Source organism: Motacilla alba, chromosome 3 (genome assembly GCF_015832195.1).
Source record: "Motacilla alba alba isolate MOTALB_02 chromosome 3, Motacilla_alba_V1.0_pri, whole genome shotgun sequence".
Classification (NCBI taxonomy): Eukaryota; Metazoa; Chordata; class Aves; order Passeriformes; family Motacillidae; genus Motacilla; species Motacilla alba.
In genome coordinates this window covers 111,985,195-112,005,286 of record NC_052018.1, presented here as the reverse complement: position 1 = coordinate 112,005,286, position 20,092 = coordinate 111,985,195, and the positions used below count along the sequence as shown (strand labels likewise).

General features: G+C 49.1%; 1 protein-coding gene across 1 annotated transcript; it reads left to right on the top strand.

The window, feature by feature from the left end:
• Nucleotides 1-4,092: 4,092 nt before the first annotated feature.
• LRRN4 (leucine rich repeat neuronal 4) lies at nt 4,093-13,560 on the top strand. The gene is made up of 5 exons (XM_038133582.1): nt 4,093-4,484; nt 5,983-6,695; nt 7,854-8,058; nt 9,107-9,244; nt 10,312-13,560. Exons 2-5 carry the CDS (start codon nt 6,017-6,019, stop codon nt 12,287-12,289), a joined length of 3,000 nt encoding a protein of 999 aa, XP_037989510.1. The 5' UTR covers nt 4,093-4,484; nt 5,983-6,016; the 3' UTR covers nt 12,290-13,560.
• The last annotated feature ends 6,532 nt before the right edge of the window (nt 13,561-20,092 follow it).

Sequence of the window (20,092 nt, the reverse complement as noted above, 5' to 3'; positions counted from 1 at the left end):
TGGTTTCACATATCTAAAGAAATGCATTGGACAGGTGTTGTCATATCATGAAGGGATGCTGCAGAAACCACTGCATAAATTCATAAACATCCCTGGAAACTGAGAGCCCTGATTTTCATGCCATGTGCTCTGCTTTTCCCCAGCCCCTGTCAATGGGCTTCAGGGGAATCACTCCCAGTTTGTGCAGTTTAAACTACAGCTTTACATTTTGAAAAAATAAAAAAATTACAGCCTGCTTCCCAGCCCTCTGTTCTTCCTTCTCCTCAGCACTTCTTGGTGGGCTGAGGGACCATCCGGTTTTCCTTCAGAAGAGAACTTACCCACTTGTCACCTGCTTGACACAAGCAGGTGACATCCACCCAAGTCCAAACACTGGCTATATTCAACACCTGCCAAAGGGAGAGCTAAATGCTCATCTTAATGCCAGCACCTCTTCCACAGGCAGCTGCCTTCCAGGTCAGTCTCCAGTTAGGCTTTGCAGTGAGCATCCTGACCATGCCTGCACGGAGCCCCTCGTTTGGCAAGGAGCAATGCCAGGCTCCTGTGGATTGCTCCCTGGGAAGCACAGCCCATGCTGGCCGCTCTCGGAGCAGAGCCTGTCCCAGAGTGCTGCATGGAGGCCCTGTAGTTGCCACTTGCCTACGTGACCTGAGCACAGGAATGCAGAGACAGGGGAAATCTGAGCATGGCTCTCATTAGCAGAGGGTGGCTCATTTCGTTGCTAAACAAGCACGTTCACTTGCAGTTCAAGCTGTCTCTGCTGGGATTTCAGAGAAACTAGCAAATATTTCCATTTTCTTTCCTGCCCCTCCTTCAATCTTACCCAATGTGTCACTGCCTTTCGACTGAATCCTTCGGTGCTGCTCTGCAAGGAGGAGTTCTGCCAGCTCATCCTGGCTGGCTGCAAGCCCTATCCTTTTCCATTTTAGGTTTAAGAGAGTGATCCCCTGCTGATGCCCTCTCTCCGTATTTCCTTAGGTCATTCAGCTGTATCTTTTCCTTGCCCCACTCACTTTGCAAGGTGCGAAATAGGTGGGAAAGGAAGCTGTTTTGAATCCAGCTGCTTTGAGCGCTGCATGTGACTGCAGCTCCTCTTCCTACACAGAGGAGAGGTTTCAGTGGGTAGACTCCTTCCTGGAGAGGTTGGAGTGGGAAGGCAGGACCCAGGGCATTCCTGCACTTCCATAATTCCAGGCTGGATGTGGCGGGCAGCACCTGAGAGGAGGCCTGCCCCAGCCTGCTCTGCCTGACACCTGCACCAGGCACAGCTTGGAGTCATCTTTCATCCCAGCCCATGTCCCACCAGGCTCCGGACATTCCCTCGATGCACGTGGAGTTCCACACCCTCCCTAATCTGTGCAATAACCTGATCCCCCTTGGCTCTCATGAGCTCATCACACCTATTTATACACAGGGTTAAGACCACGGGCTCAGTGGGCTGCAGAAACCACGTTATTAATTGCACAGTGCCAGATGTGGGAGAGGTTTCCCAGAATGAGTGAAAGCAGGACAGGCACGTCTGCCCTGAAGTTTTGCAATACAGAGATGAAATCCTGGACGGGAATGTTATTAGATGAAAAGAAACCTTTGGGAGACTTACACTTCCGCTCAGCTGCAACCCTGTTCTGTACACGGTGCTTAATTAAACCCAAGCCAGGTCAGGGTAAAGCACTGCCGATGTCAGATGGATCCTGCTGCTCTTACATCAAATTCCATAGGGGATTTCACCACTGCCTTCAGCCTGGGTTAGGAGACACAGACCCCATCGTTTTTTGAAACCTCAGGCTAAATAATCCTGTTCTTCCATTCTCTCCCCTTTCTCTGTAGGGAAATGTCTTGCTTGTGCTTGCTCTGGGGACAGATCCGTGAAACAGCTCTTTTGTTGGCTTTAAAAGCCTTTCTCCAGATTTTCTTTTTCAGGATATTTTCATTCTTAACCATCACTTGGATCACGGCCAGTAAAAAACATTCACCTCTTAAACTTTACAGCCTGGTACCATCCTCACCTTCCCCTGCTCTGCTTATCTTGGTGTCACTAAGGAATGCAGGGCTCAGCCCGAGAATTCCTGCGGGCAGAGGGGCTTTGTGCAGCCCTGAATCGCCCCGGGCAGGGGGCGTCTGCTTCAGCTCTCTTTGCATCACCCGTGTGAAAAGGCTGAAGGAACGCCTGCCTTTGCTAACCGCTCCCTCAGGTTGTCACCGAAACTCTCAGAAAAGTGGAAAAAAAAGAATAAAAGGCGACATGAGAACAAGCCAAAGTGAATCACAAAAGGGAAATATCTGCCTGCTGTTATCAGATATTTCAAAGAAACTTGTGAACGAGGGCTGCTGCCTGCCCTGGGAAACCTCCACCAGCACCTGGGCAGCCGCCTGAGATGAAGCACCGCGGCAGAAATATTTCAGACGATGAGCGCTTGCAGCTAAGCAAAGAGCTGGGAAAATACAATACCTGCCACAAAAACCGGCCAACGAAAAAAGCAGAAACAAAGATGGAAAATAAAAATAACCAAAGCTCATTTTCCAAGGGTGCTCTGCCTCTTGCAACAGGTTCTCTGTATCACTCAGAAATCAAGGGCCTCTGGGCAAAGAAAACCTCCACCTCCCTTCCACTTTCACCAAAACGAGCAGCTGCTTTCCCAGCCTGACAGTCTGCTCAGTCTCCAAAATGAAGTCAGTAAGGATGAACTCATTAAAATCAAGGCAGCTTTTGGCTCACTGAGTTTCCTGGAGTATTTCTGTAAGATATTAAAATCAGTAAGATAGCAAATAACCCTAAAATAAGCAATGAAAATTTACTGTCAGTAAACACTGAGCTAAGGGCAGCAAATACAAGTATTTAATAGTCCAGGGCAAAGCCAGGCCACCTCCCTGCTCGGCTTCCCAAAGAGAGCCGCAGCCGGCAGCTCTACGAAGCCAGAGGGAAGGCAGGGTTTCCACCGGCCTGTCTGGAGCTGGGCTTTCCTCCCCTTAGGGCAAATTCTTCAGATTTTTGTAACCTGCTCCTCTTTGCCCTTTGAGCCGCAGGGCGCGGAGCTCGGGAGGTACCTGCGGGCGCGCACGTGCCGGGCCCGGCCGCCCCGCTCCGCCCGCCGCCGGGTCAATGGTGGGATTAGCCCCTCATTTGGGAACCCATCTGTCTTGCCCTAGAGCCGTGCCGCAGGGAGCGACATGCGCGCCTCGCCCGGCCTCCAAGGGAACGGCGATGGCTCCAGAGAGTCCTACTGGAAGCCCCTATCTCTGTTCCGGGCATGTTCTGGTGTTTTTCAAGGCTCTCTCCCCACGCTCATGATGACCCACGCGGTCAATAGATAAGGTCTGCCTAATGTGTACTTGCAGACTCGACGTTATTGGGCAAGCGAGACCTTTATCTGCACTTCAGCACCGAAGTTTACAGGTCGGTGCTGCCTTCGTGTCAGGGATGTGCTTTGTTGCCCCGATAAAGGAAAAGCACTGACTACTGTTCTCCTTGGAAATTTTAACAATTAATTGTCCTACAGTAGCAACAGAACAACCACCCTTTTGCTTTTACTTTGGAACAATCTCCATCAAGTCGTCCCTTTCTAGGATCATTTCCCTGACTTTATTCTCTGCTCTCGACCTAATTCTTGTTTGAATTGTGGGAATGCTGAAACACCCAGCTCGGGGCAGGTCCCGCAGCGGGAGATGGTTTATGTTGTCAGTTTTACTTATCCAGCAAAGGATGAGAGAAGTAGCAGGAAGGGAATTGTCCCAAGCCATGTGGTACACAGATGCAGGACAGAGAACACAACCCACGCACAGCGGGACCTGGAGAGGCCTCCCGAAGGCCGTCACACGGGGAGTGAGATGCCCCACGCCCTCTCCATCGGCAGAGAAATTCCTCTCTGCGGGAGGAACAGGTGAGAGTTTCACTTCTGACATATCCTAAGGGCCTCCTTAGAAAAGTAATTTGCCCCGCGTGAACTTTTGCAGGATTTACTCCCCAAGAGCAAGAGTCTTAGAAATTTAAACACTTGAAGCCCCTCACTGGCGCCTAAAGAGAGACCAAAGCTCATGTCAGCAGGCAGAGCCTCAGCTTTACATCATCCTGACCTGCCAACAAAGGAACACAACAATTCCTCTCCCTCCCCCCGTCGGTGGAAGACGCGAGAGTCGGGACTATTGACACTGATCTTTTCCCTTTACCCCCCTCTGCTTAGACAAAGACTGACAGGAGCAGCCCCGCCTGAGTGTTGGGAAATAGGAGCCCTCCCACCCACCTCCTGCTAGGGCCAAGGGAGCGGGGAAAGCTGCCCGGAGCCGCCCCCTCTCAAAGCTGGATGCGGGGGAGCGAGCCTGGAGCAAACCTCGCCTGAGCTAGTGGGCAGAGCCGGGAGCAGGGAAAGCTGGGAGCAGGAGAGAGGCAGCTCACGCTGCCGGCTGAGTCACCCCAAGCGTATAAAATCAAGGCCAAGCAGTCGGAGCCGCTCGGAGCGGAGGCACGAGGCACCGGCACTGTTGGACAGGTACGTGCAAGCGGATGCGGTTTAGAGGCAAGGATTAAGATTAAATCTAAGACTGGAATACAGCAGCCCAATTCCTCCCATCCTCTCCCTGCCAATGTGCTGCGGAGCAGGAGATCCAGCGGCTCCTGTGAGCGGGAAGCCCTGAGGCTGCTCGGATCTTCCACGGTTCCGTCTGACGAAAAGGACACAGGCAAACACAACACGTTATTTTGGTGCTCCGGTGGAAACTGTTTTGCTGGTCCCTACTTGGAACCTGGGATGGCAGCAAAGGATAACGGTCTGGGCGAGACCTGGCATCATTCAAGGGACAGCAAGGAGCAATTAAAGTTTGGAATAAGTCTGAGATATTTCATAATACGTGGGGCTTCGGTTACCACCCTACGCTGTAATGTATTTCTGGACGAGGAATCGTCATTTTGTTATTTTGCTGCCGGGAAGCACAAAAGACAGCTCAACAAGAAAAGCACGAGTTTGGGGCTGGGGTTAATTCCTTCCTCTGACACGTTTTACCTGCGGGGACCTCGCATAAGTCACTTAGGACTTTTTTTTTCTTTTCTTTTTTTTTTTTTTTTTTTTACAAAGACCAAAGCAGGGGTGGGGGAAGGAGGAGGGAGCACAGTTGTAACACTGAATAAAATGTTTCTTGGCGCTCAGGCCTTTGGGGCCCCGATCCAGCAGCATGCTCAGTTTCTGACCACTTCCACCGAAATGTGGTTCGGGAGCTGCATTTTCAGTGCATCCTTTCCCAGCAGCTGGGCCGTGCAGAGCCTGGCTGTGGCTCTCATCTGCAGCAGAGCCCAGCCCTGCCTGGCAGACAGGCTGTGGGGCACTGCTAGCTGCTCAGGAGCCCCAAGCCCCCTGCGGGGTCCCCACTGGGACTGTCCTCAGAAGGGGGCAGAACTGCCCTGGCAGAGCCCACGCAAGTCGCGTGCTGGTTTTACTGTTCCAGCTCCTGCTCGGAAAAGGAAAGTCCTTCCTAATACAGGAAAGGCACTTTAACCTGCCCATCCCAACACAACTCAGCCCAGTTTGGGGCCCTGGGCTTTAATGTATGGCAACTCTCCTCCATCCTCGGATCCATTCATTTGCTTGGCACAGCCCCACAGGAAACAGTCCCCTCCACAGGCACATTGGACCCGCTTGTTTGGGCATCACCCCACTGGAAAACTCTTCCCACTGGGCTGGACAGGCTGGACACCGTGCAGGACAACCTGCTGGCACTGAGGGGGCTGGTGCGGGATACAGCTCGGTTCATGCTTCCTGCGTGAACGGCTGCAGGCACACTTAGACTAAGACTGCCTGATGCTTCTGTCCCCACGGATTCATGTTTACTCAGGCTGAATTACAAAGAGCTATTAATTATCACTTATCACTGCCTGGATATAATAGGAAAGGGCTTATAGACTGTTTTTCTTTTAAATAGTTTGTAGATGACTGGAGGGATTTTAATTTAGCTCTAAGTGTTGATGTTTTGTTTTTGCCTCCCTGATACACAAAGGTAACAGATCTTGCAAACTGCACCTTGGAGAAGGATGTTGTCACCCTTGCTCATCCTCCCTCTGCTGCTGGGGACCACAGCACATGGCCTGGTGAGCAGAGCAGCATCCAGGGATGTCACCACCTTTTTCCAGCTGGCTCAGGAGGACACTTGGGAGAATGTTAATCTCACCAGCATGTCCTGTGAGGATCAGAAGAACAGGACCTGGATCACCCTGCAGCTGACTAACAGCAGCCTGACAGTGTTCCCAGTCTGCCTTCCAGAGGCCCTGGAGACCCTGGATCTCAGCAATAACCTCTTGGAAGAGGTGAATGGCACAGAGATAGCACAGCTCCCACAGCTGCGTGTCCTCTCGCTGAGGCACAACCACCTCTGGTCAGTGAGGTGGGGATCTGAAGCCCTCAGCAGCCTCCTCAAGCTGGACTTGAGCTTTAATAAGCTGTCATCTGTGCCATCCTGCCACGGCTCTGCCCTGCCTAACCTGAAGTGGTTGTCCTTGGCTGGAAATCCCCTGATTGAAATCCAGCCACTGGCTTTTTCCTGCTACCCTCAGCTGCAGGTCCTGAACCTCTCTGCGACGCTGCTCGGGCAGGATGACAGCAGAGGAATTAGGGACTCTGCTTTTGCCATCAGCACAGATCCCAACGAGGCCACGAACAGGCCTGGAAACTCCATCAATGCGCTTGATCTGAGCGGGACCTTTTTTGAGAAAAGTAAGTCTCTTGGGTTTCCTGCTGTAAACACTGGGCTTGGTCAGGCCGGGGGAGCAGAAGCCTTGCTGGAATGATGGTTCCCATCCTGGCTGAGCCTGGAGTGCTGGGGGAACACCCCACACTGAAAGCTGCAAACAGCTGGTCCAGGCGTGCAAGGCGCTCTCACGCAAAGCAGCCTCCCAAAGGAAGGGCAGAGACCAAACACCATGAGACGGGACGATTTGTCCCAGTGTAGTCACCCACCTCGATCCTAATCCCACTGTCTGCCACTGACAGTCATCTCCCTGTCAGCCCCGGGATTAGTTTTGGGAAGCACAGGAGGAAATCAGTTTCCCTTTCCAGACGGGCTGTTGAAATCCTTCTTTGTCCCCACAGCTACACTCAGCTTTTAGAGCTGCATTGAAGTAGCACAGAGAGAGGCTTTTTGTGCCATCCACAGCCGGCCGGGATACTTCCGCTGAGAGGGAGACAATCCCTGCCCCGAGCAATCCACAGGAGGTTTTTTCCCTTTTGCTCTGCCAGCCTCAGTTTATACCTGAGGTGCTGAGACACACAGATGTGAGATGCCTTGCCCAGCTGCTCTCAGCCTGGGGCAGGGCCAGGGCCTCCTCAAGCTAGAGGCTTAACTTCAGCTCACATTAAACAGCTGCACCACCAAATTTCCTCCATAAATTTGCCTAATCCGTCTTGTGGTAGTGAGTTACCCTACTGAGTCATGGGACAGAAAGGCCCTTTTCATACAAGACCTATTCTTTCACTTTTGTGCCTCTTGGCTCTTTTTCCTGTGCTAGGAGAAAGAAGTGTTTTGCCTTTCTTGCACCAGTCAGGACCTTGTAGACCACTTTCCTGAGCCGAGAAATCCTTGTTCGCTTAATCTCACACAACAAGAAATCTATTCCATGTCTCTTATCAGCTTCGTTGTCCTATTTTCCCCTCTTTTCCTCTGCCCTGGGACAGCCTGACCTGCGGGGACTATTACAAAAACGCAGCTGCATGAGTGTTTACAGGCTGGTGTGCTGACTTTTGTTCTGTTCCTTTCGCAAAGAGAATAGCTGCAGAAGGTGACAGACACTTCAAATCTATGGATTCAAACCCTTTTTCTAGGCAGAAATCCACAGAAATCCACAGGCAATAGGTGTAAATATTTTTCTGTTTCAGTTCAACCAGAGTGGGCCAGAGATTTGGCCAACCTCAGATCACTTCACCTGACAAACATGCCACGGTTAAGAAGCCTCGACAGCGACTTCTTCAAGTCTCTGCCTGGTCTCCGAGAGCTGCACTGCCAGGACTCCCATTCCCTGCGTTTCGTGCAGACAGAGATGTTTGGCAGTGCTCCTCACCTGAGCCGTCTCTCATTTGAGAAGTGAGTTGTGTTTTTTTGTCCTTCCTCACATAATGCTGCCTTTGCCTCACAGCTGAATTGAACAGTTTGTTATGAGATTTAGAAAGGAGGTGTGGACTTGCTGTCTGTGCCATGTAAAATCTGTGATCTGGCCTGATAGAGCTGATACAGCCCAAAGAGGCAGCATGGGGCCCATAGCACAATTGTCTGCTTGAGGTTGCATCCATTGTGTTCCCACTCCTCTGCCTTATCTCCCTGTGCCATGGATGAATTCACCCAGTGCTGTTCAGACCAGCACAGATCCACTGATAAAGAGCAGCCTTCCAAGGGCAATACCCCATCAGAGGAGAAGCAGGTCACTGAGGGTTCCCTGCTCTGCAAGGATGAGTGCTGACACTTCTCCAAAACCTGCATCTCAGAATCAGACAAAAATCCCGTCCCTCCCACGTTTAGTGTGGGAGTTTAGTTCCTTGTTCATCATTAGTAAAAGCAATGTTTTAGTCCTCATTCCAGGGGTACCAGCTCTTGGTCCGTCACATACCTGAAATACTAAGAGGGGCAAAAGTCTGAAACTGATTTATCAAAACAGGAGCAGGTGAAGTGCACACAGAGCAGTCAGCATAAAGGAAAAAATCTGGAGAGCACTTCGAAACATTTTTATAATAGCGACCCAGACATTAGCATATCAGAAAACAAACACTGGAGCACTGGCTGTGTCTAGAAACCAGTTTCAGGAAAATAAACCCATACAAAGCAAAAATCCTATGGATTCCATCCCCCCTTGACTGCCCTGCTGAATTTACGCAGCACTTTCCAACACTTGCAGGAATACCAGTTCAAAGTGCTAAAAATCATGCCCAAACTCTAAGGAATTAAAGTCCTAGAAAGAAGAGAGCATCTTTTGAGCATGCAGAGTGCAGGGTGGTGGGTTTAATAACTGGTTGCTGCCAGGGGAACTGGGAATATTGCTTTGCACCTTACACACACTAAGGGTAAGGGATACTGAGCACACTCCAGTCATTGGAAGGTAGCTCAGCATTTTTTAATTATTGCTTTTGTCTTCTTGTAGCTGTAACCTGAGTTCCTTCAATCCTTGGAACACCAATTCATCAGCTGGCATCACCATCAGCTTGTACGGGAATCCTCTGCTGTGCAGCTGCCAGCTCTCCTGGCTGCTGGCCAAGCCCGAGAAAGTTGTTCTGCTAAAGTAAGTGAGCTCAAGAGATCAAGTAATGCTCTTCAGATGCAGCTTCAGTGTGCAAGTTGTCTGGGGACCAGACATCCACCACCATTCACTGAGTTATTTAAATTCCTTGTGTGTCCTTCCCTTCCTCAAGAGGTACAAGTGCAAAATAATGTCCCTTTCAGGGACAGAGCATAAAGTGTTATTAGCTGTAGATTCTACTTGAAGGTGAGAATATTTTCTTTCTGTTTTGGACGATATTTCACATATTTCCATATTAGCTGAAGATAGAAAATGAGCTGTCTTGATGTGCCAGCAGAAACTGGAAAACTTTGGAAGATCTTTAACAAATTATTTTCTCCTCACCCTGCTACTTGCAAAGCTGACATCACCACCGGCAGTCAACAGAATCCCTTGCAAACAGCACCATTTCTCACCTATTGTTTTCATGCTCCCCTACAGATTTACTGACTAATTACAGTAAGCTGCAGTTAAAAGAAATATTTGCATATAAATGGTCTCTCTTCTTTTTCAAAGGCAACCAAGAAGATTTGTCATCAAATCTCTCAGAGAGCAGGGAAGTAGTTTGTTGAAATTAGACAGTTTTTCATCGGGATGGGTTTAGCAGTTGCATTCTTTACCAGAATTTCAGTGTCTGAGTAAATAAAGAATTCGATCTTAGTCATTTAAAAGTCCCGGGTCAGCCCACCTCCAGCTGCCTAAACCAGATGGATTAGGAATCCTGGGAATCCTGTTACTGCTGCATTAAAGTCTGACCCTTTAGGACAAGCTGAATCCCGATGCCCTTAGCTAAAGTTCACAGCCATTGTTGTACCAAAGGACACTTTCCCTCGGGCATAAGATATCCCTGCGCCTTACAAAACTAAAAAGCCAGTTCCAGCTAGATTCCACAGTCAGTGCTGTGGAAAGCTGCCTGGACCGTTGTTAAGGCGATGGAGCCTTGGTCTAGGTTTCACATTCTCTCTGACATAAAGAGGGTTTTGACAGCAGGTCACCCATTCCAGCCCGGGCAGCCTACAGAAACCTGTGATGTTCTTCTGGATCTTGACTATTCTGGTTTCCCTCTGCAGGGCTTGGGAGACCTTTTGTATGTCCCAGGAAGATTCGGGCAGACCTTCAACATCTTTTTCACTGCTGGAGCTCTACAACAAATGCCAGTCAGAGAGCAACGTTACACAGCCCATCTCAAACACAGCCCTTCCTGATGGTGATGCTTTCAACTTCACCAGTGGTGATGCCTCTGCTGCAGCAACAACACACTCAGCTCTGCTGACCACAGATCTGACTCACACCAGCTCCCGAATCCAGAGGGATGTGGTGAGCACTGCAGAATCCAGCCCAACGCTGACCAAAGACACCTACACCAGCTCCCTAATCCAGAGGGATGTGGTGAGCACGGCAACATCCAACCCAATGCTGACCAAAGACACCTACACCAGCTCCCTAATCCAGAGGGATGTAAGGAGCACAGCAACATCCAACCCAATGCTAACCAAAGACACCTACACCAGCTCCCTAATCCAGAGGGATGTGGTGAGCACGGCAACATCCAACCCAATGCTAACCAAAGACACCTACACCAGTTCCCTAATCCAGAGGGATGTAAGGAGCACAGCAACATCCAACCCAATGCTAACCAAAGACACCTACACCAGCTCCCTAATCCAGAGGGATGTAAGGAGCACAGCAACATCCAACCCAATGCTGACCAAAGACACCTACACCAGCTCCCGAATCCAGAGGGATGTAAGGAGCACAGCAACATCCAACCCAATGCTGACCAAAGACACCTACACCAGCTCCCGAATCCAGAGGGATGTAAGGAGCACAGCAACATCCAACCCAATGCTAACCAAAGACACCTACACCAGCTCCCTAATCCAGAGGGATGTGGTGAGCACGGCAACGTCCAACCCAATGCTGACCAAAGACACCTACACCAGCTCCCTAATCCAGAAGGATGTAAGGAGCACAGCAGCATCCAACGCAACGCAGCCCATCCTAACAAAGGCCAACAGTTCCTCCCACGAGGTGGAGGCAGTTTCTGAATCCACAAGCAGTCCCCCTTCCTTGGCATCTGTAACCTCCTTCCCAGTTTTTCTCCAAGAGCTCTTTGCTCAGTCCCCAGACCACAGCACCACAGGTCCAGCTGGAACAGAACAGCTACAGAGAGGGCTCAGGACAACCGACACGACATTTCCTCAGGAAGGACCATTCAACCAGACCACCAGTGATTATTCTGCTGGAGGAACGGGAGTCCCCCACACCACCAGCCACCGCACTCACTCCTTTGCCACCCATGCCAGGCAAGGCGCCCCCCAAACGAGCCCCCCACAGCTGAAGTCCACAAGGAGCAGTGCCCACTCGGAGCCTGCGCCCAGCACGCCATCACCACATTACACCGATGACTACGACTACGAAGATCAACCAAAGGAGGAAGCCCCGGGGCAAACGGCCCAGGCCGCCTGTGACTACAATCCTTGCAGGCACCTGCAGAAGCCGTGCAGGGAGCTCCAGAACGTATCCCAGTGCTCATGTCCTGGCACATCGAGGGAAGATGAGATTCCAGACCCACCCAGGCTCAGAGAGGTGATTGAAATCACTGACAGCTCTGCACAGATCCGCTGGTGTGCCCCATATTCAGTTGTTCACAGCTATGAGCTGACGCTTCGTGCCCGAGACGAGGACAGGCAGATTGTCATGGACAACATCTACCCCACGGCCAGGCAGTACACTCTGTACAACCTGCTGCCGTTCACCACTTACCGTATCTGTGTGACTGCCTCCAACAAAGCAGGGTCAAGCCAGACAACAGGCCAGGAAACGCCAGGTAATTCGTGCACCAGCTTTAAAACAAAGCCCAGCTACAAGTATGTTTTTGCTGGTCTGTCTGCAGCAAGTGGACTCTTTCTCATTACCACAATTATTTTGTCTGTATGTCTGTGCAAGGCATGTAAGAAGCCTCAGAGTGAGCAGTATGGCACACACTTAGTCTCCTACAAGAACCCAGCATTTGATTATCCCTTAAAATTGCAAACCACTAATTAGCTCTGGGTGATTGTTCTACTCATTCAAAGTTCACTATCTCCATCACCTTGGTGTGTTTTTGTGAGACTCTGAAAGTGTCCTTCAGCAAAACCATGAACCATCAGATTCCATAACCCTGACGTTTCCAAGGGAGAGAAAACCACCAAAAAAAAAGAGAAAAACTCATAATGAAGTTAGTCAACCAGAAAAAAGTCTTTGGACTCCTGTTCCTGTGCTTAGCAGCAGCAAGCCTGGACACTAACCTTGAAAAGTTGTTTTTGTAATCACCTACAAATAGAGTAGCATAAATTTCACACAGTGAGCGTCTGCTTGGCCAGCTGTCTGCCTCCAATACCTCTCATGAGCACAGTCAGATGAGAGCTACAATCCAAGGTGCATTAAGCTTAGCAAGATGTGCTCTGCTTTTATTCACAGAGCAAAGCTGGGGGTTCAGTTTTTAAAGGTATTATCCATAAAGAGAGCATAGCTGAAAGGAGTGAGTGGGCACAGTGACAGGCTGTTGTGCAGATCTAACTCCTCTAAGTGAATGCAGTGGATGCAGATGATCAACCCAACTTCAGTTCAGGAAAACAAAACATGAAATGTAATTGTAGTCACAGACTGTGCAGGATCCTTAGGGCAGGGGTAATTGTGCTGTTCTGACTTTTTAAGAGGTTGTCCATAGCTGAGCCTCCCAAGTGCTTCCCCAAAACAAGGTCACAGGCAGCGGGGGCATTTGCAGTACAGCAGTGACCCACAGAAGGGGGAAGGGAGCATGTTAACATTTGCTTCCCAGTGGACTGTAAGCAGAGAGGATGTCCGTCCCAATCATCCGTCCCATCTACAGATTTAGCAGCTGATGATTTACCTCATACAGAGGCAAAAAGCCAAGTACTGAAGCAATTTAATGCGTGTGCTGCTGAGCCTTGGAAAACCCAAATCCCCTGCACTAGCAGCAGACAGTTCTGCAGACACCTTTCAAATGAACTCTCAGGTGCCAACTTCTGTACAATGATAGTGAGAAATGCTGACAATCCCAACTTTGAGCTTGCCGTTGGAATCCACAGAGGTATCCCAGTCTGATATCTCCCCAGGGCTTCGGTTCCAGGAGCTGCCTGTTCCTGCTGCTGTACAGTGCTGTGCACAGTGCATAACCCCCCTGAACTCTGAGGGGAAGGTGCTGTAGTGTGTAAAAGAGTCTCTGTTCCATTCTTTTGGGGTTTTTAATGCTTTCAGTATTACTGGAATAAAAGCCACAGAGCTACATTCTGGTTTTTTGTTAAAGACCTGGATCTTGGTGTTGTCTTTACCATCTACAGCATTTAGCCTGAGAAATGAACTCCTTTTGTTGTTTTGGAATGAACTTGCAATGTGTAGTAAACAAATGTTTTTATGATGTTAGATTTGTGCTCTCTGGTGTCCCGAGAGCTTTCATTTTGTATGTGGCAGAAGGAGGCTTGATCCTTGTCAGCACTATGGGCTTGCAGTCCTTTCCTGGGAACTTGTCCTCTCCCCAGCACTGCGCTGGGAATGACACCATCACTGGACAGACAGGGATTGCTGCCGTGCGTGTCCCAGGTTTGGCTGAGCCCCATGACTCAAACTCATAGTAATAGAAGTGAAATGCAAACGAAGGAGAGGATGGTGTGACCTCTCACTTATTTTCACATTCTGGTACTTCAGAGTTTTCTCTGTCTGGACTAGGTTTTTATACTTCTTTCTGGCCTGGCTTTTCCTGCATTTCTCAAGGATTTAGTGAACGGGTACATATGATTGTCATTTGAAGTGAGCAAGTGAGCCAAAGACTCATTATCCCAAACTGGGGCAGAGATCATCCATTCCCTTGTGTTTGTACAGCATAGCTCTAGGAGACCTTGGCTGGGGTGTTTGCATTTACCAGAAACAAAGCAAAAGAAGAGATTTGTGAATAGCAATTTCTGTTGTCTCAAAGATTAGCTCCTGAGAAGGGCAGGAAAAAAAAGGTACTGCAACTGAAAATAAAGATTGCTCCAACTTAAAGACGAGTTAGTCCAAAGCAAGGGGACATCATTTAAAGTGAGGTGTTGGGAGGACGTATCTCACTACCCTTTACCACACTGCAGCTCATGATCACTGAACTAGGAAATCCATCACAATTGATTTCTCCAGCCAGCTCTCGTGCCAGCCTCTCCTGAATTTCACAGCCAAGGGAACACATTCGACCCTCCCATTCTTTTAAAGTGCCCTTTCTGGGAGCCACACGAATTTATGCAAGTCCTGCTCCCACAATCCTGGCTTGTTCCAACTGAAACAGCCCGATTCCATCTGAGCTGATGAAGCACAGATGCCCCAGCCAGGGGCAGTGCCTCTCTTGCCCAAGAACACTGAACCCTTCCACAAGTGGAAAGGGGAATGTATGAGATGTAGCAGCAGGGTTAAAAACATGGCATTTGTATTTATCAACACCTATGAGAAGTATCAGTGCTTCAAATGCAGGGATTTTTTGGGTTTTGTTTTGTTTTGGTTTTGGGTTGGTTTTTTTTTTGCTACTACCACTGTGTTTTCACCAGGATTCATTTCAGTAATGACCAACTAAACTCTTTCCAGTGGAGGGAGCTCTCAGAGAGCTGCTCGGGACCAAGGCAGTGAGGGGAGCAAAGCAACCCAGGGGCTGCCGGAACTTTCCCGATAAAGCCATGCTAGGGAGCTGCCCAGCTTTGCCCCACCTGCTTGTTCCTCCCCCTTTTCCTCATTGTACCCAACAGCAAATCCTGTTTGTAACTCCAGCTTCAAAGACATCAACCTTTGGCAGCATGGCTGGAATACCCAAACATCTCTGAAACACTTTTTAACAGCTATCAAAAGCCAGCATATTAAAAGATGTAACTAAAACTTCACTTACTGTTGTGCAGTTCCACTCGTTCTGTTTCTCTGTGAGGAAGATCACCTGGGCCAAGTGCAGGGAGCATTGAAATACAGTTTTTGAACAGCTTGTGTAGCTTTTTCTGTGTCCTTTCTTTCCCAGAAAAAAAAGTTTTATCAAGATCCTTCTCCATTCACTTGTGTTTGTCTTCTTCCCAAAGACCAAGTCCCAGCAAGGAGAGTCCACAACAGCCAACAGTGCTTAGGGTGCATCCCCTGGTTGCCAAGGCTGAAGTGCACGATGCTCCCTCTCTAGCAGCTCTTGCAAATCAGTCACTGAGCCTCGCTGTCTCTCCCAGCAGAAACACTGGGAAATGGAGCTGAGCCCTCCATACAGGAACAAAACGGTTCTCGAAGGGCCAGAGCTCTGGCTGGCTGTGAGGGAGCAGAGGGACACCTTGCTTTTGGTGCTGCGAATGTCATTAGAGAAGCAGTCCCTGAGAGCCCTGTAAGCAGGCATGTGGGAAAGCCCAGAGCAGCAGGGCAAGGTGCTTCAGCCTGATCCATCTCAGCACCAGAAGGGATCCCACTTTTCAGTTGTCCCAGGCCAGAGGGGTGACAGGCATTAAATGGGCCAGCTGGGAGGTGACACAGCCCAAGGCAGGGAGCTCACCACATCCCAGGCTCCATCAGCCTCTTCCTGGAGGGATGCACAAGTTCAACCACGATGCTCCCTCAGCAAGCACAGCTCTGGAACAGCCAAACTCCTCCCCAGGGGTCTCTGGAACAGCACGTTTGTGTGGAGTCACAAACGAGGACGCCTCTGAGGGCTCAGGATGTTGCTTGCCAAGAAGCCTGATTCGTTCTTTACCTGAAATACAGAGAGATACATCACAGGTGAAAACATGTTTTGTATTTGCAGAAACAGATTCCTCACAGAACATGTTTAAACTCCGGTGCTTTTTCTTTTCATCAGCTCTCCAAAGGATGCAGTTTGTTGTGAACAGGACAATCCGTTAATCCCAACCTCTCTAAACAGTAATCAAGCAGCATTACAAATTATCACTGTTCTTCTGAACTACATCCAGGAGGCAAGGCCTCGCAGCAAGGCTGGCGCTCTGCTGGCATCTAGAGGGAGAGGGGGGAATCATCTCCCAGGTATTCCCCACAAAGGAGGACTCATTCTTTCACCACAAAGCTTCAGCCTGCACCCTGCAGACCAAGGGTCACTGACTGACACTGTGTGCTCCTGTGTGTCCTCACCTACTCCTGTGGGAAGGGAAAGAAGTGCTGAGAATTAACAGCAACAGTCCCAGTCCCACAAACTCATTCAGCAGCTTGTCTGTCCCTGCCTCTCATTCCTCTTGCAGCCTTATGACCAGGCACTTCTCTGCCGACTTGCCACTGATAAGGAAAAATGTAAATTTTTTTTGTAAGAGAAGGGAGGGAATTACTGCCTGGAAAAACTGGAAAATCAGTCTACAAGCGCAGTAAGAGTTTTTAACTATTGTAGATTCAGAAGCAGAGATTAGCTCGCATTCATTGCACTTGGAGGAAAAATAAATAGCAATGTTTACACTGCTGTCTTAGCAGAACACAATCACTATTGATTGAGAGTTTTTCTTCCCTCCCAAACCACAGGGCAGCCCTGTATTTTGTGCTGCTGCAGAGCCCTCACCCTTCAGTGCTGGGTGACATCACCTGTAAGTACATGTAGTAAGGTAATACTTGTGTGGCGCTGCATGCATTTCCTGACACACTCCCACAGTGCGTGTCCTCGCTCTTCCTAGATCGCTCACTGAACAAACTGTGTGAGCAGCCTTTTCATCTGTGGATGTCAGGTTTTTTAAAGGAACATAAGGGAGGAAAAAACCCTTGGAAAATATTAACAAGAAATGGAGAGAGTAGGAGGAAAGGGACAAAACCTCTTCACTATACATAGTCCAGAGCAGGAAGGAAACAAAACAACCAGAAGAAATCAAGTAAAAGAATCCCAAGAAAATCCATAAAATCCAGAATCCCTCATTCATTGTCTTCTCCAGGAGGTGGAAGCTGCCATGCAGCCCTCCCATGTAGGCAGGATTGGCAGCTCCTGCAGGGCTCAGCCTCAGGCACCACAAGCCGAAACTTCTGGCATGAAACTCCAGATAGAAGAAGAAAAAAATATTCTCTAGGTAGAGACTTCTGCTCTGAAAAACTAAAATTTACTTGTGCAAAAAACATTGTGCTGGGAAGACTCGAGTATTGCATTTATTCAGTGTTTAGAAGCTACTCACTCTTATCAGAGCATGATTAAGGAATGGTCCTTAATGGCTTATCTAGGGCCATGGGGTCAAATGATGTCACCCTGTTTGTGGCCATCACTCCTCCTGCTGTCATCACTGCTGCCTCGAGGATTCTTGGTGAGCTATCTCCAGGGAGAAGCAAAAAACACCCCCCGGAAGATTAACCTCCGCTTCAGGAACATTGTGTCAGCAACAAACATCCCCAGAGGACTGAGCTCTGTCCTCAGGGCAGCTCTAACCAAAAACCTCTCTTCTCATAAGCTGCCTATTCACACCAAGCCAGAAAATGCAGAGTTTCTATAGTCTAAATTAGGATCAGGTTCTATTTGAAGAACAGAGCACTAAGCACACAATTTTTTTTTCAAGAGAATAAGCTAAAAGACTATTGCAAGCCCAGGATTTTGTGTGGGGTGTTTACTGTGGGATTTGTATTGTCTCATTGCTTCTTGGAGACGCTGGAAAAGGTCAGAATAGCCAGAAATGGTGATGAGAGGGTAAGGAGAGCAATATAAAGTGCAGGTAACTCTCAGCCTAAACTCAGCTCTTAGGACAAATCCAAAAGGCTTCAGGGAGTGCTGGCTATAAATGTGATCTAGTGACACGTTTGGTCCTTGGGTGCCCTGGCTGCAAGCTCAGCCTTCACCCTGACAGGGCAAGTCCTGAACCACAGCGCCTGCTCTGGGTCAGTCCCCAGCTGGTGCCACCTTCCCACCCGCAAGGGCCTCGGATGAAACCGAACCGTGGCCAGGGGGTTCACGCTGGACACAGAGCGAGGCAGGCGAGGATGACAGGGGATAACAAAAGTGAGCAACAAACCCCCCTCAAATCAGCCGGACAACTCATCTCAAATCCAGTACAATCCAGTATATCCCTGAGGGCTGATGAACCCTTTCATCCGCCCTGGAGCCCGGCCCCAGGGAAGGAGCCCTGCCAGACCAAAGTGGTCAGCAAGGAACCCACTGACCACAGCAGCTCTAAACTCGGCTCAGCATTTGCCACACACCCACTCAAGAGTCAGGCTCCGCCCAGCAATGGAACAAACCCACTCCAAACGAGCCCCGGCACTGAGGAGCTGCTTCTGCCGAGCACAGAGCCATGTGTACCCAGGTGGCTGGGACAGCAGCAGCTCTAACCTTCCCCATTTCCTTCCAAACCCTGGAACATCCTTGCTGCCAGCCCTAGGGCACCACTGAGCAGCACCTGCTGCTAGAAGCACACAGTCCCTCTGTGTTTTCCTCTCGGGTCCTTTGTGGCATGCTGTGGCAAAACGGAGCCCAAAGCCCAGCTCAGCAGCAGAGAAATGACATCTGCCACCACCCCGATGTGCACAGTATCCTCAGTGGGATGGAGCCATGACTACACACACCCAGGAGAAACCAGGAACTTCCTGGGACACCACAACAAACCCTAAGCGTTACCTGAGGTAACAAGGAGGTGACCAACCACAACGCAAACCTTCCTGAACAGCTTCTTCAAAAGCTTGGCTCTTTACTGATTCCAGCTGTAGCATTGCATTAGTGCTAATCTCCAGGATTTGGTACTGCTGCCATCCTCGCTGGGTGAAGAGCAGGCTCAGAGTTCGCTGTGATTTTGGTCACTCGGGGTGTGTTTAGGTAATTTTAGAGGTGATAGAAATCCAGATGTATCCAGGCTATTACTTTTCCCTGTGTATTTCCTAGGTGCGCATTTCTCTACCTTTATACAAAAACTGCTTTCCTCTCTGCCTGCTAAAAATGGAATGTGAGAAGGCAAAGATCATCCACTTCCAAACACTCTTCTCAGTTATCTGTTTCAAAGGTGCAGAAATCCAGCAAAGAAATAAAATCAAAAGCAACTGCTGAAAATAATCGAAAGACTATAGAGTCACGTTTTCTCTATTTCTCCATTTTGACAACTGCCCAGATGCTGGATTTTGATGTCTCACCATACAAAGCTGCTCACCGTGAGGATGTGTTTCACTTGCAACGAGCTCCTGATCCAGGTGCAGGTGCGTGAAAATGGAAAACACCCTCAAGAGCTCCCATTCTCCACCTGTTTCTTACACCTTGCTGGGGAGCATTTCTTGGATCATTTTCTTTACACAGGAGCACTTTTAACCCTGGCTCTTCACACTCAGCCAAAGATATGCCATAAAAAATTATAGGGTTTAGGTGTTATGTGGGCATTTTCCTGTCAGTCAGAGCCCTTTTTTGAGCTGCTGTGTTTTACTGTGAGCACAATAAAAAAATGAATTCACTTTGTGGGTTCAAGTATGTGCTTTGCATCTAAACTACATTACATTTGTATTGTTAAGGGTGAAGAAAATAACTTAAATAGCTATTCAGAAATATAAAATAAAAAAAAGAAAAAACCCCAGGAGCTTCTTGTAGCAATACAGTGGTTAAGCTCATCCTAACAGGTATAAGCTATTTTTCAAATCTAACCTTATTTTTAGTGAGGATAAAGGCTACTGCTCTACAATAGTGATACAAGCTGAGCCTCTCAGACACATGGGAAGTTCAGCTGTTACAAAAAAATATATCTTGTATGTGTTCTTTTCCTGTAAGTCAATCCTATCTAAGCTCACCTGTGACAAAGCTGCTGCTGAAACGCCTTTTTTTGCAAAGGGTTCTGCAAAAAACAGGACCTTCAAAACCTACCACGGACAGGTGGGACAGCACAACAGGTCCTGAGCTAAGGAGGGAAAAGCTGCAAGGCG